This window comes from Salmo salar, chromosome ssa01, assembly GCF_905237065.1.
Source record: "Salmo salar chromosome ssa01, Ssal_v3.1, whole genome shotgun sequence".
In the NCBI taxonomy this organism is placed as follows: domain Eukaryota; kingdom Metazoa; phylum Chordata; class Actinopteri; order Salmoniformes; family Salmonidae; genus Salmo; species Salmo salar.
The window spans coordinates 101540383-101555618 of record NC_059442.1 but is presented as its reverse complement, the minus strand read 5'-3'; the positions used below and the strand labels follow the sequence as shown (position 1 = coordinate 101555618).

The 15236-nt window shown below is 42.1% G+C and overlaps 1 protein-coding gene across 9 annotated transcripts in view; it reads left to right on the top strand.

Moving 5' to 3' along the window:
- LOC106611148 (neurexin-1a) overlaps positions 1-15236 on the top strand; it is a 778513-nt gene that overhangs the window by 62530 nt on the left and 700747 nt on the right. For 8 of the 9 annotated variants that reach the window (XM_045724959.1, XM_045724909.1, XM_045724917.1 and 5 more), the window contains exons 4-5: positions 1959-1988; positions 2978-2986. In XM_045724959.1, coding sequence (XP_045580915.1) covers positions 1959-1988; positions 2978-2986 — 39 coding nt within the window. Of the gene's footprint in view, positions 1-1958; positions 1989-2977; positions 2987-3587; positions 3639-15236 lie in introns of those variants that run through there. The other variant, XM_045724948.1, reaches the window with a different exon arrangement.

Below are 15236 nucleotides of genomic sequence, written 5' to 3'. Positions count from 1 at the left end.
GTCTCCAAGAACACAGAGCCCTACATCATTCTTAAATGGAAGAAGTTTGGAATCTCTAAGACTCTTCCGAGAGCTGGCCGCCCGGCCAAACTGAACAATCGTGGGAGAAGAGCCTTGGTCAGGGAGGTGACCAAGAACCCGATGGTCACTCTGACAGAGCTCTAGAGTTATGGTAGAGGGATGTGGGGATGTTTTTCAGCGGCAGGGACTGGGAGGCAAAGATGAACGGAGCAAAGTACAGAGTGATCCTTGATAAAAACCTGCTCCAGAGCTCTCAGGACCTCAGACTGGGGCGAAGGTTAACCTTCCAACAGGACAACGACCCAACGCACACAGCCAAGACAAAGCAGGAGTGGCTTCGGGACAAGTTTATGAATGTCCTTGAGTGGCCAAGCCAGACCCCGAACTTGAAACCGATCTAACATCTCTGGAGAGACCTGAAAATAGCTGTGCAGCGACGCTCCCCATTCAACTTAACAGAGCTTGAAAGGATCTGCAGAGAAGAATGGGAGAAACTCCCCAAATACAAGGGTGGCAGCGTAGCCTAGTGGTTAGAGTGTTGGACTAGTAAACCAAAAGGTTGCAAGCTCAAATCCCAGAGCTGACAAGGTACAAATCTGTCATTTTGCCCCTGAACAAGGCAGTTAACCCACTTTTCCTAGGCCGTCATTGAAAATAAGAATTTGTTCTTAACTGACTTGCCTAGTTAAATAAAGGTAAAATAAAAAACAGGTGTGCCAAGCTTGTAGCTTCATACCCAAGAAGACTCGAGGCTGTAGTCGCTGCCAAAGATGCTTCAACAAAGTACTGAGTAAAGGGTCTGAATACTTATGTAAATGAATACCTATGTACATTTCAGTTTTTTTAATTCTAAATTAGCATTGTGTGAAGATTGATGAGGGGAAAAAACGATTTAATACATTTTAGAATAAGGCTGTATTGTAACAAAATGTGGAAAAAAGCAAGGGGTCTGAACACTTTCTGAAGGCAATGGATGTTAAGATGTGGATAAGTATTTAGGCTACTACTACACTGTTCGAACTATGCCTTGGATCTCCCACTGGTTTGAAATACGTTTTCTGCAGGTTATTGTTGATACACTACATTACATAAGTTAATGGTTTGGAAGGGATAGAACAAACATTTTATGGTTTCTGCAAGCTGCGGGAAGTAGGCAATAGCCTGTTCCCATTTACAAGGAGATAGTAGTGTCATAGTGAACAACTGAATACAACTTTAAAGAGCAAACTCTGAACTGAACACTAAATATTGTCTTTATTTGCAATAGTGTCTTACATCTTTGCATTAAGGAGGGGAAAATGACCAGACCCTGCCCAATCAAATAGCTTTCTATTACTGATAATATTATTATGCAAATACTCTGATTGGATCTTAGAAAGTGAATGTAGAAAAATGTGGATACATTGTAAGAGATTCACATCGCAAAACCGTGTTAAAGTCAGGCCATTGCTTTAGGGGTAGGTAGGTACAGCAGGTGGACCTGGTTGAGCATTCTGAGAGGATGCCCATCTTAGACAAATGGAACCTCAACTAACCTACAATTATTACTGTTAATTTAACTCTAGTAAGTCTGACTGATGACGCATTGCAACCTCTCTTGGTTGGAAACATGCTCATCACCCTAACCCAACCTCGTCTGACTGTACCCCATCCTCACTCTCCGTCCCCCTTCGCCCCTACCCTGACTCCCCAACACCTCCCAAAATACCACAGGCATCTACCAGACACAGATGCCTGTCTGTCAGTTTGACCTACAGTAGGATATGTTCCAAATGACACCCTATTCCCTATATAGTGCACTACTTTGGCAAGGGCTCATATGACTCTGGTCACTCAGTAGTGGTCTATAAAGAGAATAGGGTGCTATTTGGGAGGCAGCCCTAGCCTCTCCGTGATCCCCTGTTTCTCTGCTGACTTTGCTCTTGTTTTCCTTTAAGGTCTGGCACACTTGATGATGGGCGACCAAGGTATGTTCCTTTGGTCCCTCCCCCCTTGTGCTCCATACAAAGACTTCTTTTGCTGCTTCTCTTGCTGCTGGCTGGGGTACTCAGGGCTTTTAAAACTGCTTTTCAGATCTGTTTGCAACAGTGAATGGCTTGGTTTGGTTTGTTCATCCAACCTTTTTGTCTTGACCCCCCCCCCCCCCCTCTCTCGAATCATCGCCTCAAATCAGCACATGCGCATACTTTTCTTGCCAGTATGTTTCAAACTCACCTTCTGTCTCATTTGGCTGGCTTTTTCATCATGCTATCATGCTGTGATTCATTTCAAAGTGATGATAAAAACCAAAACAAAACATGCTGAAGATAATGCATGATTGTGATGTAGCTACTATAGGACATCAGACCCCCTCTATATTACCCTTGCTGCTGGAATGCTTTAGCAGTCAGACAGTGAGCCACAGTGAGCTAGATGATTGAAAACCTCTCTCCATTTCCAAGGCAGTCTCTCTTTGCATCCCAAATGGCACCATGTTCCCTATGTAGTGCACTACTGTTAACCAAGGCCCAGGGTGCCATTTAGGAAACATCCTCTGCTTCGTCTTCTCCACAGCAGTCTGGTTGATGCTCATCTCCCAGCATGCAGTACTCAGTCTGAGCCGGAAATGAAATATTGCTCACTTGTACCCTCCCCCCATACTGACACTCACACCAGCATTCCATCATGCCATCCTTTCTTCAATCTCTTACCTCATCTTGGATATGATATTCATCCCATTGTGCCTCTCTCTGTGTGTCCCCAATGGCACCTTATTCCCTATATAGTGCAGTTATTTTGACCAGAACCCTATATAGTGAAAAGGGTTCAATTTGGGATGCACCCACTCTGTGTTCTTCGGTCCTTCTTCCCTGTCTGCCAGTATGACCATGACACTTATGTCTGTCTTTCCTTCCTCTCTTCCTCCTCTTGTCTGGAAACTGCGTTCTTCCATGGAACATTCCATCAACTATCCTAGGTAGTAAAGGTACTCTCCACACTTCACTTCCTCAAACTCCATGTAGTCACATGACTGTCTCAAATCTGCTGTCTGTGGCCTTATATAGTAGTCAGGACTGTCTCAAATCCACTGTCTGTGGCCTTTTGTGATTTCATTAAGCATGTAAAGTCATGAGCATTATTACATTGCTTTACGCTTTTACGATATAAAATGTATGTGTGTCACGGTACCCAAGGTAGGTTGCTGCTTTTACTTTGCGGTCAGCTCACATTTTTTGATGAGGAGTGGATTGTTTCATTTCTGCTTGATGCATTAAAACCATAAAGACATTCACAAAGGGGGGATATGTGATGTCCTCTCCACTCTGCTTGTACCTGATGCCAGTGCAGCCCTGACCACCGGTAATGCTTAATCTTTTTCAATGTATTGATGGGTAATGGGGTGTGATGAGTTAAAGGCTATATCAGGCCCCAGTTTCTGACCAACCTGAGTTTTGTGGGCAGCGGGCAATGGGCTGGGCTCCCCATGGGCTGGGAAGCACCTTATCCTGGCTGGCTGTGCTGCTGTGCCGCTCTCCACAGAGGGTAAGTGGACATCTGATCTCTGCCCGTTTGCCTCTCCTACCCAGGGCTGAGGGAAAGAGAAGGTTGGCTTCGAAGGTCCCTACTGAGCATTCCAGGTAAACAGCTTTGCTTTGTTCATTTGATTCCTTAACAGTTGGATCATTCAAGACAAGCAAGTCTAAAGAGAAAGTCACCGTTTGGTTTGTTTGTTTCATCCATAGGAGTTATGTTATGTGACATGTCCTGCCACGTGAGCTGGATTGACAGTCGTCAATGAAAGACAATGTTGATATCGAAGCAGCTTGTAGATTGTGTGGGTGAAAATATGAATGATAATTCACGAAGGTATTATTATCTGTAGGGATGTGTGTGTTTTAGGCATAAATGACTTTGAAGGCATGACCTTTGACACTATAGGAATTGTGGGAGTGTGAAAATCCATTCCAGTGTTCTATTTCCATTCTAAATGAATTATTTTCATGTTATCACCTGTAATCACCTGTAATATTGTCAACAAGCTCTCACATTATCATGGCAGAATTAGACGTTCATCCATGTTTATCAAATGTTAATCAAATCAAGTGTTTAAGTTAAAGTTTAGATAGTAGTTCCACATTTTTAAGGTTAAGTTCAGGCATTAACTTTGGCATAGGCTTAAATCAAAAATATAAAAAACGACTTTCTATTGCTGGATTTGAACATGCAACCTTTCGCACTAGAGGCAGATGCTTACTAAACCTACTTGAAGGTAAAAGAGCTCACTGTTGCCCCTAGTGGCCTGTTTACACATCTCCCAACGACTTCAGACATGGATGGACGTCAAATACTGACTTGTATCACGGGTGACCTGGCTGAACACTAGCATTACTGTCTAAGTAAGCCAGGTAAGAGGTGTGTTTATGAAAAAATATGAGCATGATACAATGAATATTGAAAGTCAAATCAAATGAGTTTGTATAGGTAAATAGACACAATATCCATAATTTCATCAAATGTATGAGGAACCATTTCAGGTATCTGTGATTTGGATCTATCTTTCCATTGCCTGCAGTACATGAATATTTTTCACTGTGATTTTATATCTAGGTACATTACACACGATTGAACATGATTTGGATCTAAAACACACACAGAGTAGACATTTTGGACTTTCCTTTAATCACTCAGGGCAACAGTGCAAAGATCAACTACCCTTCACTAAGGTAAGTGCTATTTATTTGGTAATGGCGGTTCAGGTTATGTGGCCATTCATAGAGATTGGATGATAAAAATTTTTCGCATTCATTCATCTTGTTTTGATCTTTTCTCTGGATATTGAAGAGGTCAAATTAGCTTTTTCTGAAATTGCTTGTACACATTATTTTCAACATTTTATTTGGTCTGCAAGTGTAACGGAGTTAAGAACGAACATTATGATCGCTCCACAGCTATCTTGAAATGTCACGGATGGAGCTATCCAATCCGTACCTTTTGGGTGGCTCAAGCCATTGGAACGTTATCAAGGAGGGCGGTCACGTGTATTGCAAAGCAGAGGATCGCTGGTTTGAGCCCAGTATGGGGCAGTCGGACAGTGGAGGATGCTAAGCTGTTAGCAGGAAATCCCTCTTGCCTGTAAAACTGAATGAAAGGGTGCTTTCAGAGTCCGATGATCTGCACTAGGAATGGGATGTTGCCTCTAAAACTGAACGAAATGGTGCTTAGAGAGTCTGAGTATCTGCACTAGGAATGGGATGAGATTTAAAATGCTCAAATCTGGTTGTAATGGCACAATGCTGCTTACATGAACCAAGCTATTCTTTTTTTTAATTAATTGAACCTTTATTCATCTAGGCAAGTCAGTTAAGAACAGATTCTTATTTACAATGACGGTCTACACCGGCCAAACACGGATGACGCAAGGCTAATTGTGCGCCGCCCTATGGAACTTCCAATCACGGCCGGTTGTGATACAGCCTGGATTCAAACCAGGGTGTCTGTAGTGACGCCTCTAGCACTGAGATGCAGTGCCTTAGACCGCTGTGCCACTTGGATGAAGGTTGAAGGTTTTTTGTTGGGTTTTTGTGATAATGGTACACCTACCATGACATGTTTGTAAGACCAACACCTTGGCATCTTGCCACATTTTACGCAGAAAAATAACATATTTTAAGGATATGTCAAGTCAAAACCAACGAGTCAAGAGGTGTACTGTAGGTCTATGGCTTCAGAACTGTAGGATGTGATGTACTGTAGACTATACGCACGGCTAGCTCATCATGATGTGACGTACTGTAGACTATACGCATGGCTAGCTCATCATGGTGTGACGTACTGTAGACTATACGCATGGCTAGCTCATCATGGTGTGACGTACTGTAGACTATACGCATGGCTAGCTCATCATGGTGTGACGTACTGTAGATTATACACATGGCTAGCTCATCAGGATGTGACGTACTGTAGACTATACGCACGGCTAGCTCATCAGGATGTGACGTACTGTAGACTATACGCACGGCTAGCTCATCAGGATGTGACGTACTGTAGACTATACGCACGGCTAGCTCATCAGGATGTGACGTACTGTAGACTATACACACGGCAAGCTCATCAGGATGTGACGTACTGTAGACTATACGCACGGCTAGCTCATCAGGATGTGACGTACTGTAGACTATACGCACGGCTAGCTCATCAGGATGTGACGTACTATAGACTATACGCACGGCTAGCTCATCAGGATGTGACGTACTGTAGACTATACGCACGGCTAGCTCATCAGGATGTGACGTACTGTAGACTATACGTACGGCTAGCTCATCAGGATGTGACGTACTGTAGACTATACGCACGGCTAGCTCATCAGGATGTGACGTACTGTAGACTATACGCACGGCTAGCTCATCAGGATGTGACGTACTGTAGACTATACGCACGGCTAGCTCATCAGGATGTGACGTACTGTAGACTATACGCACGGCTAGCTCATCAGGATGTGACGTACTGTAGACTATACGCACGGCAAGCTCATCAGGATGTGACGTACTGTAGACTATACGCACGGCTAGCTCATCAGGATGTGACGTACTGTAGACTATACGTACGGCTAGCTCATCAGGATGTGACGTACTGTAGACTATACGCACGGCTAGCTCATCAGGATGTGACGTACTGTAGACTATACGCACGGCTAGCTCATCAGGATGTGACGTACTGTAGACTATACACACGGCTAGCTCATCAGGATGTGACGTACTGTAGACTATACGTACGGCTAGCTCATCAGGTTGTGACGTACCGTAGACTATACGCACGGCTAGCTTATCAGGTTGTGACGTACTGTATAGTCTACAGACTAGGGCTCTGGTCAAAAGTAGTGCACTATAAAGGGAATAGGATGCCATCTGGAAGCAGACAGTACTAGCCTGGAGGTGGCAGAAGGCGAGCCATGCGAGATGGAGAGAAGTGTTGACATAGCAGAAAACTGACACAACACACTGAGTCTAATTTCGGGCCTTCACCATGGAGTGTGTCCTCTGTCTCATACAGAGTGTGCAAACAGGCGTAGGATCGCATCTACAGTTCAGGGTTGTGAGGCTGTGAAGATCCAGGCCTTTCATCTGGTTTTATCTAATCTGATAACACTAGTACAACATGTTTGCACAGCCCTTAGCTAGGCCCCTACATTATCCATTCATTGTAATAGTGTAGTTACAACTTCTGAGAATGTCCTATTACTCCAACTCATTTACGCTCTGGTAGTGCGGTTTAACTTTAGTTTGTTGAGATGTGGAGGTCCTTTGTGAGGTAAACATTTACATATATTCAGATTCCGGTGTTGGTGAAGCTGCCCTTAGAGTCTCAGAATCTAGTTTCCATGGACTTCGTCCCAAATAACAGCCTGGTCAAAAGTATTACAATATAGGGCAAGCCAGGCTAACACACAGAACAGGTAGGCAGGCCAGGTTAGCACACAGACCAGACCAGGCAGGTCAGGCTAGCACATAGACCATGCCAGGCAGGCCAGGCTAGCACACAGAACAGGCCAGGCAGGCCAGGCTAGCACACAGAACAGGCCAGGCAGGCCAGGCTAGCACACAGACCAGGCCAGGCTAGCACACAGAACAGGCCAGGCAGGCCAGGCTAGCACACACAGGCAGGCCAGGCTAACAGGCCCCATAGGCAGGAGGGCTATGCCAGGCTAGCACACAGAACATGCCCTACAGGCAGGAGGGCCAGGCTAGCACACAGAACAGGTTTAGAGGAACTACTTGGCCTTTTGCTAATAAACTAAGTTTTTTTTTAAAATGTCTCATTTGCTTTTGATGGTTATGATGTTTTTTTATAATATTCTTTTTTGAAAATCTTTAATTATGGAAGGTAAATCCTCAGAGATTGATTTGTCTGTCAGTGCCAAGGATGACTGGGTTGTATTTAGGGAAACACTTTTAAAATGTTGCATGCTTGTCTGTTTGTTTGTATGCAAACTGGATGTGTCAGATCCAAGTGGTATCTATAGTATTTGTGAGCGATTTGAATGCGATTGAATCCTGTTCAATTAGGCATACTTTTTTTTCTAGTCACTAGCTAGGTTTCCATCCAGTTGGCAACAGATTTTCATGCGAATATAAAAAAATGGATTTCCATCGCATTTTCAACTCTACTGATGGTTTTGTTACAGAAAATGTTGCTTGACCTATTTTATTTATTTATCTGAAATTGCTTTTTTATAAATTAAAATTTCTTATGTTCCCGCTCTTAGATCACTCTAAAGACTCACGACTTGTTTTGAAAAGAAAGCCTTGACTGTTGTGAGAGAGAAGAGGAGATTGAGTGTATGCTTATGGTGGAGTTTTTTCAACATTCCAATCAATCAATATGTGGCTATGGAGAAAAATGTAATGCTGGTATGTAATGTCATGTGTAGCTCTGGTGTGGAATGTTGCTGTAGTAGACTGATGGATGAATCATGACATTCTAAATCTCCAAAATGCCACACTTCTCAGCAAAACCTAACTGTAGGAACTAGAAACTTAAACCTAACTGGAGGAACTAGGATCTGAACTGGCTTCTCAACAAAAACCTAACTGGAGGACCTAGGAAATGTGTACTTTGCCAATCTCTATATTAGGTGTCTTTTGAGACTGAGCTCTTATATTCGATGCAGTACATGAGCACATAAAAAAGGATAAAGAAATGAAGAAACTGTAACTGATTATATATTTCCAAATATTCAGGACGTCATTGTCATAGTAAAGACGATTAGCGATTATGACCTTTCAGTCGGCCTGTCCATTTGAGTCCAAACCCGTCGGAATGATTAAACTAAAACCCTCACAACTTTTTACTGGCTTTCATCCCAAATGACACCCTATTCCCTATATAGTGCACTACTTTTGACCAGAGCCCTATGGGAAATGGTCAAAAGTAATGTAGCACTGAATAGGAAATAGTTTAATTTTGGACGCAGACAATGTTAAATTAATTTAGAAAGCTTTGCGTCAATGATATCATTCTGCATAGCTGCTTGTTGATGGGGATTACAGTTGTCATCATGGACTATGGCTTGATTTTGCTTAAGTACAGTATGTACTCAAATCCCCTTATTCTTCCTAAAGGTCCTTGTTGCAGTAGCCGTATGGTCTCAGAAGAATCCTTAAACCTCACTTCATATTTTACTTGGCTTGTATTTTCTTTGTATTTTCTTTGTAAGGCCGAAGAGAACACAGCGTGCATAACAGGGAACCTGGAGAGTTTCCCTCTGAAGTGGGAGTTAGTCTTTAGTGCTCTGGCTGAAAACAGCAGTGGTCTTCATGGTGTTACTCTAATACAGAATAGTTGGGTGGTTTAATATAATACAATCCTTTTTTGAGATGCATTTGAACTACGGAAGCCAACCAGCTTCTTCCCAGCTGTCTCTCACTATAGAACTGTCTCTCACTATGGAACTGTCTCTCACTATAGAACTTTTTCCTACCACTGTAAGTGTGATATGTGTGATGCGTTCAGTGCTTCTGAACCCCATGGGTCCCATGTTGATTACATCGTCAACCGCCAATTCAGAGATAATGAAAGAAAAGGAAGGTCTGAGCAATTTGATGCTTGCACTGTTTTACCATTCCTACCTTCCTGTGCCTACTGCACCTGGCCCCCTCTATAACCAGAGCAGTGTTTCGCTCTATCTAGCAAGGTACTTTGATTTGATAGATTCCGAGGTGGTGTTAAACACTGAAGCTGAGAAAGAGAGAGAAATAAAGAGAGGGAAATGGAGAGGGAGGAGATACTGACTCCTGGAGGAGATACTGACTCCTTGAGGAGATACTAACTCCTTGAGTGGTGCTGAGAGGGAAAGGGACTTCACCATGGAGTGTGAGATACTGGGATACTCGATATATCATTTAGCCACACACACATGCACACATCCTTGAAGCTAAAGACTGCTACATTAACTCCATTCTAATTCCATCCAATCTCAGGGTGGGATTAGCCCTACACACATCCTTGTGAAGCTAAAGACTGCTACATTAGCTCCATTCTAACTCCATCCAATCTCAGGGTGGGATTAGCCCTGCACACATCCTCGTGAAGCTAAAAACTGCTACATTAGCTCCATTCTAACTCCATCCAATCTCAGGGTGGGATTAGCCCTGCACACATCCTTGTGAAGCTAAAAACTGCTACATTAGCTCCATTCTAACGCCATCCAATCTCAGGGTGGGATTAGCCCTACACAATTTACTTCACATAATTTCAATTATTATTTTTGAATGACCCCCCTCTTAACCCTCCTATTATGCTACGTGTCAATTTGACCCATTTCCACTTTTGAGTTGTCTAAAATACTAGTTAATAACCTGTTGAGGCTCGGGGGCAGTATTGAGAAATTTTGAAAAAAATATGTGCCCATTTTTAACTGCCTCCTACACCAACTCAGAAGCTAGGATATGCATATTATTAACACATTCGGATAGAAAACACTCTGAATTTTCTAAAACAGTTTGAATGGTGTCTGTAAGTATAACAAAACTCATATTGCAGGCAAAAACCTGTGAAAAATAGATAAAAAAAAATTTGAATTTTGTGACTGTACTATTTAGTGTCATTGTTTTATAGATACCATAGTGAGAAAGGATTCATTTCGCAACTCCTACGGCTTCCACTAGATGTCAACGATCTTTATAAAGTTGTTTGAAGCGTCTATGATGAACAGAGACCGGATGGCAATGAAGAGAAGTTGACCTCCCTGGGATGTCGTCACTTCATTATTGGCTGCACCTGCGCAATCATGTGATGCGATACATTTTTCAAAGACGTTTTTCAAGACACAGGAGAGGTCGGGTTGAAACATTACTGATGTTTCACGTTAAAAATGGCTCTAAAGATTGATGCTAAACAACGTTTGACATGTTTGAACAATGTAAATAGATTTTTTTTTTTACTTTTCGCCGTGACTAACCTGTATAGCCTAGCCTATTGTTCTTAGCACAGCACCCGGTTTATTGCAAATTGTGATTTCCCAGTAAAGTTATTTTGAAATCTGGCATTGCAGTAGCATTTACGAAATGTTAAACTATGAATATTTGAATGACAATAATATAATTTACCAATGTTATCGAATAGTAATTTTGTGATTTGTAACGTTGTTCACCGGAAGCATTTGAGAGAAAAAAAAATCTGATTTTCACCGCTTCGGTAAAATGCTGTTTTTGGATATAAATATCAACTTGATGGAACAAAAAATGCATGTATTGTGTAACATAATGTCTTAGGAGTGTCATCTGAGGAAGATTGTCAAAGGTTGGTGTATAATTCTAGCTGGTTATCCGCTTATGGTGACGCCTGTGTTTGAATTGACAAAACATTACACACAACTATTTTCAATGTACTCTCCTAACATAACCTAACTTTATGCTTTCGCCGTAAAGCCTCTTTGAAATCGGACAATGTGGTTGGATTTAGGAGATGTTTATCTTTCAAATTGTGAGAAATAGTTGATTGTTTGAGAAATTGAAATTATTAGATTCTTGCAGTTTTTGAATTTCCCGCCGTGGTCTCTTGACAATGAATCCCGATATCGGGATAAGATCCCCAACAGGTTTTAATCTCGCTTTTTCTCCATTAAATTAAATTACTTTTCCTCATTTAGGGTCATGAACCTAACTTCAAAATGTAGACACTGATGTGTTGTGGAATGTCTGTGTAGATTTTGTATACAACATGATGTTGTGGGTCATTTTGACCAGGAGGCTTTCATGTGTATAGATATTTGCACTGGTCCAAAATAAGAAAGTGCCTTTGAAATATTTTGATTTGACTGGTTCTGGTTGCACTTTTATAATTATGTTTGAGTGAAAATGAGCTTTCCCAAGCTTCTCCTTCGCAGTGAGCAGCAGATCTCTGACACAGACAATCCAAAATGAGCTCCAAACAGAAAATGCTTGTTTGTGAGAAAGGAAATATGTTTTAACAAAAAAACTTAAATATAGAGTTTTTTTAAATCAAATGTTCTTGTATTCCTTCTTTCTGAAAGGTCTGACAAGACAAAATAACGTTTTGGCTGTTTTTACTTGATTCTTTGTCTGTCTTGAGTGTGTAACTGTGCGGGTCAATCTGACCCATACCACAATATACTTATTTTATACACAGCAAAGCACAAGGGTTAAAATATATGTAGTGTAAATTGATGACAATAATATAAATTCCTCTCCTCCTAAACCTGAGAGAGAGAGAGAGAGAGAGAGAGAGAATAGAAGACTTGTAGTACAAAATAAATATAATGTTGGAGTTGGCTCGTTCTGAGAGCAGCTCGGCTGCCTCTTCCTAGCTTGGCCTGGAAGGACATCTGGTGTGGATCAATACTCCTGGTCGATGCCTGTTTTTGCACCCCAAATGGCACCCTATCCACTTTACTGTTTATTGCAGTACTTTTGATGAGAGACCTATATGAATAGGGTGCCATTTGGGACTCACATTGTGACACTGCCCTGAAAATAAAGGAATAATCTGACCTAAAATTGAAAGAAATGGAGCCTCCACTTACAGTATATCTGGATAAAAATCTATCCTCCACTTACTGTATATCTGGATAAAAATCCTCCACTTACTGTATATCTGGATAGGAATCTATCCTCCACTTACTGTATATCTGGATAAGAATCTATCATCCAGTTACGGTATATCTGGATATGAATCTATCCTTCACTTACTCTATATCTGGAGAGGAACCTATCCTTCATTTTCTGTATATCTGGATAGGAATCCTCCACTTACTGTATATCTGGATAGAATCTATCCTCCACTTACTGTATATCTGGATAAAAATCCTCCACTTACTGTATATCTGGATAGAATCTATCCTCCACTTACTGTATATCTGGATATAATCTATCCTCCACTTGCTGTATACCTGGAGAGGAATCTATCCTCCACTTACTGTATACCTGGAGAGGAATCTATCCTTCATTTACTGTATACCAGGAGAGGAATCTATCCTCCACTTACTGTATATCTGGAGAGGAATCTATCCTTCGTTTTCTGTATATCTGGAGAGGAATCTATCCTCCACTTACTGTATATCTGGAGAGGAATCTATCCTTCATTTTCTGTATATCTGGATAGGAATCGAACCTCCACTTACTGTATATCTGGATAGGAATCTAACCTCCTCTTACTGTATATCTGGATAGGAATCTAACCTCCACTTACTGTATATCTGGATAGGAATCTAACCTCCACTTACTGTATATCTGGATAGGACTCTAACCTCCTTTTATTTTCTCCTTTCTTCCCTTTTTTTCTTCATTTTTCTTCCTGGTTTTCCGATGGTTGACCTTGTGCCTTGACTGTAAAGGAAAATTGCCATCATGCACATTACAAGATCTTATCGTATTATCCTTCGGCGCCTGGAATGATACCACAATCACTTTACCCCTACCTACTTGTACAAATTCCCTCGATTTACCTGTACCCCCTCACGTTGAATAGGTACCGGAACCCCCTGTATATAGCCTCGTTATTGTTACTTTATTGTGTTACTTCTTATTTTATTTTTTACTTTACTTTATTTAGTAAATATTTTCTTATCTCTTTTTCTTGAACATTGTTGATTAAGAGCTTGTAAGTAAGCATTTCACGATAAGGTCTACACCTGTTGTATTCAGCACGTGACAAATACAATTTAATTTTGTCACTGTTCACTGTGCCATGTGAGACAGACAGTAGGGCTGTTCACTGTGCCATGTGAGACAGGCAGTAGAGCTGTTCACTGTGCCATGTGAGACAGGCAGTAGGGCTGTTCACTGTGCCATGTGAGACAGGCAGTAGGGCTGTTCACTGTGCCATGTGAGACAGACAGTAGAGCTGTTCACTGTGCCATGTGAGACAGGCAGTAGGGCTGTTCACTGTGCCATGTGAGACCGGCAGTAGGGCTGTTCACTGTGCCATGTGAGACAGACAGTAGAGCTGTTCACTGTGCCATGTGAGACAGGCAGTAGGGCTGTTCACTGTGCCATGTGAGACAGGCAGTAGGGCTGTTCACTGTGCCATGTGAGACAGGCAGTAGGGCTGTTCACTGTGCCATGTGAGACAGACAGTAGGGCTGTTCACTGTGCCATGTGAGACAGACAGTAGGGCTGTTCACTGTGCCATGTGAGACAGACAGTAGGGCTGTTCACTGTGCCATGTGAGACAGACAGTAGGGCTGTTCACTGTGCCATGTGAGACAGACAGTAGAGCTGTTCACTGTGCCATGTGAGACAGGCAGTAGGGCTGTTCACTGTGCCATGTGAGACAGGCAGTAGAGCTTTTCACTGTGCCATGTGAGACAGGCAGAGCAGAAAGAAGAAAGAGTGGTCTCAAGGCAGCAAATCATCTTTTAGTTATATTTTTGTTGCTCACTTTCCTCTTGCCTGTGCAATGCTGTAAATCAATTCAAACCTATACCTGTTGACTTGGAAATCGAGGATATCTCAAGGAGGTTTGTCCTGCCATCCATTATTATTTCAAATTCATTTTGAACTTGAATTTGAATAGCGCAATTGTGTACATGGTTCTTTGGAAAGTAGTTAGACATTGATTTTGAGTTCAGTACCCTGTTGAAACCATTTCCTCAGGTTTTTTTAATGTTTTGTAGAGGCCAAGGATGTGTTTGCAATGAGGCATGCAGGTAAATGGCAAGGCTCCCTGTGAGAAAATTGAATAGTCCATCTCCAATCGAGTCTCCCTGCCCTGGAATATCCACCTGGGTCAGCAGCAATTTGTCTCAAGAGGTATATATACACACACACACACACACACACACACACACACACACACACACACACACACACACACACACACACACACACACACACACACACACACACACACACACACACACACACACACACACACACACACACAGTAGGCCTGCACCAAAAGTCATTACGCTGAAGACCAACATCTCCTGAGTGACAGAACCATTCTTTAGCTGGGAGACTTTCAACCCAGCCACGCATCTTCTCTATCTGTTACCAACTTGAGGCAACTGAGGGATAAAACCAGTCTTTTAAAGGGACCCTCATTTTCTTCCTCTCTATCTCTCTCCTCTGTATTTTCCCCTCCATTCTGTCCCTGTTGTTCCACCATCCTCTCTCCAACTTCCTCTTTCAGCTAAACTCTCAATACCTTAAAGAAATTATGAATATTGCTTGAATCATGACTTGCAGAACTGAGCAAAAGCGCTACAGTATTTGAAT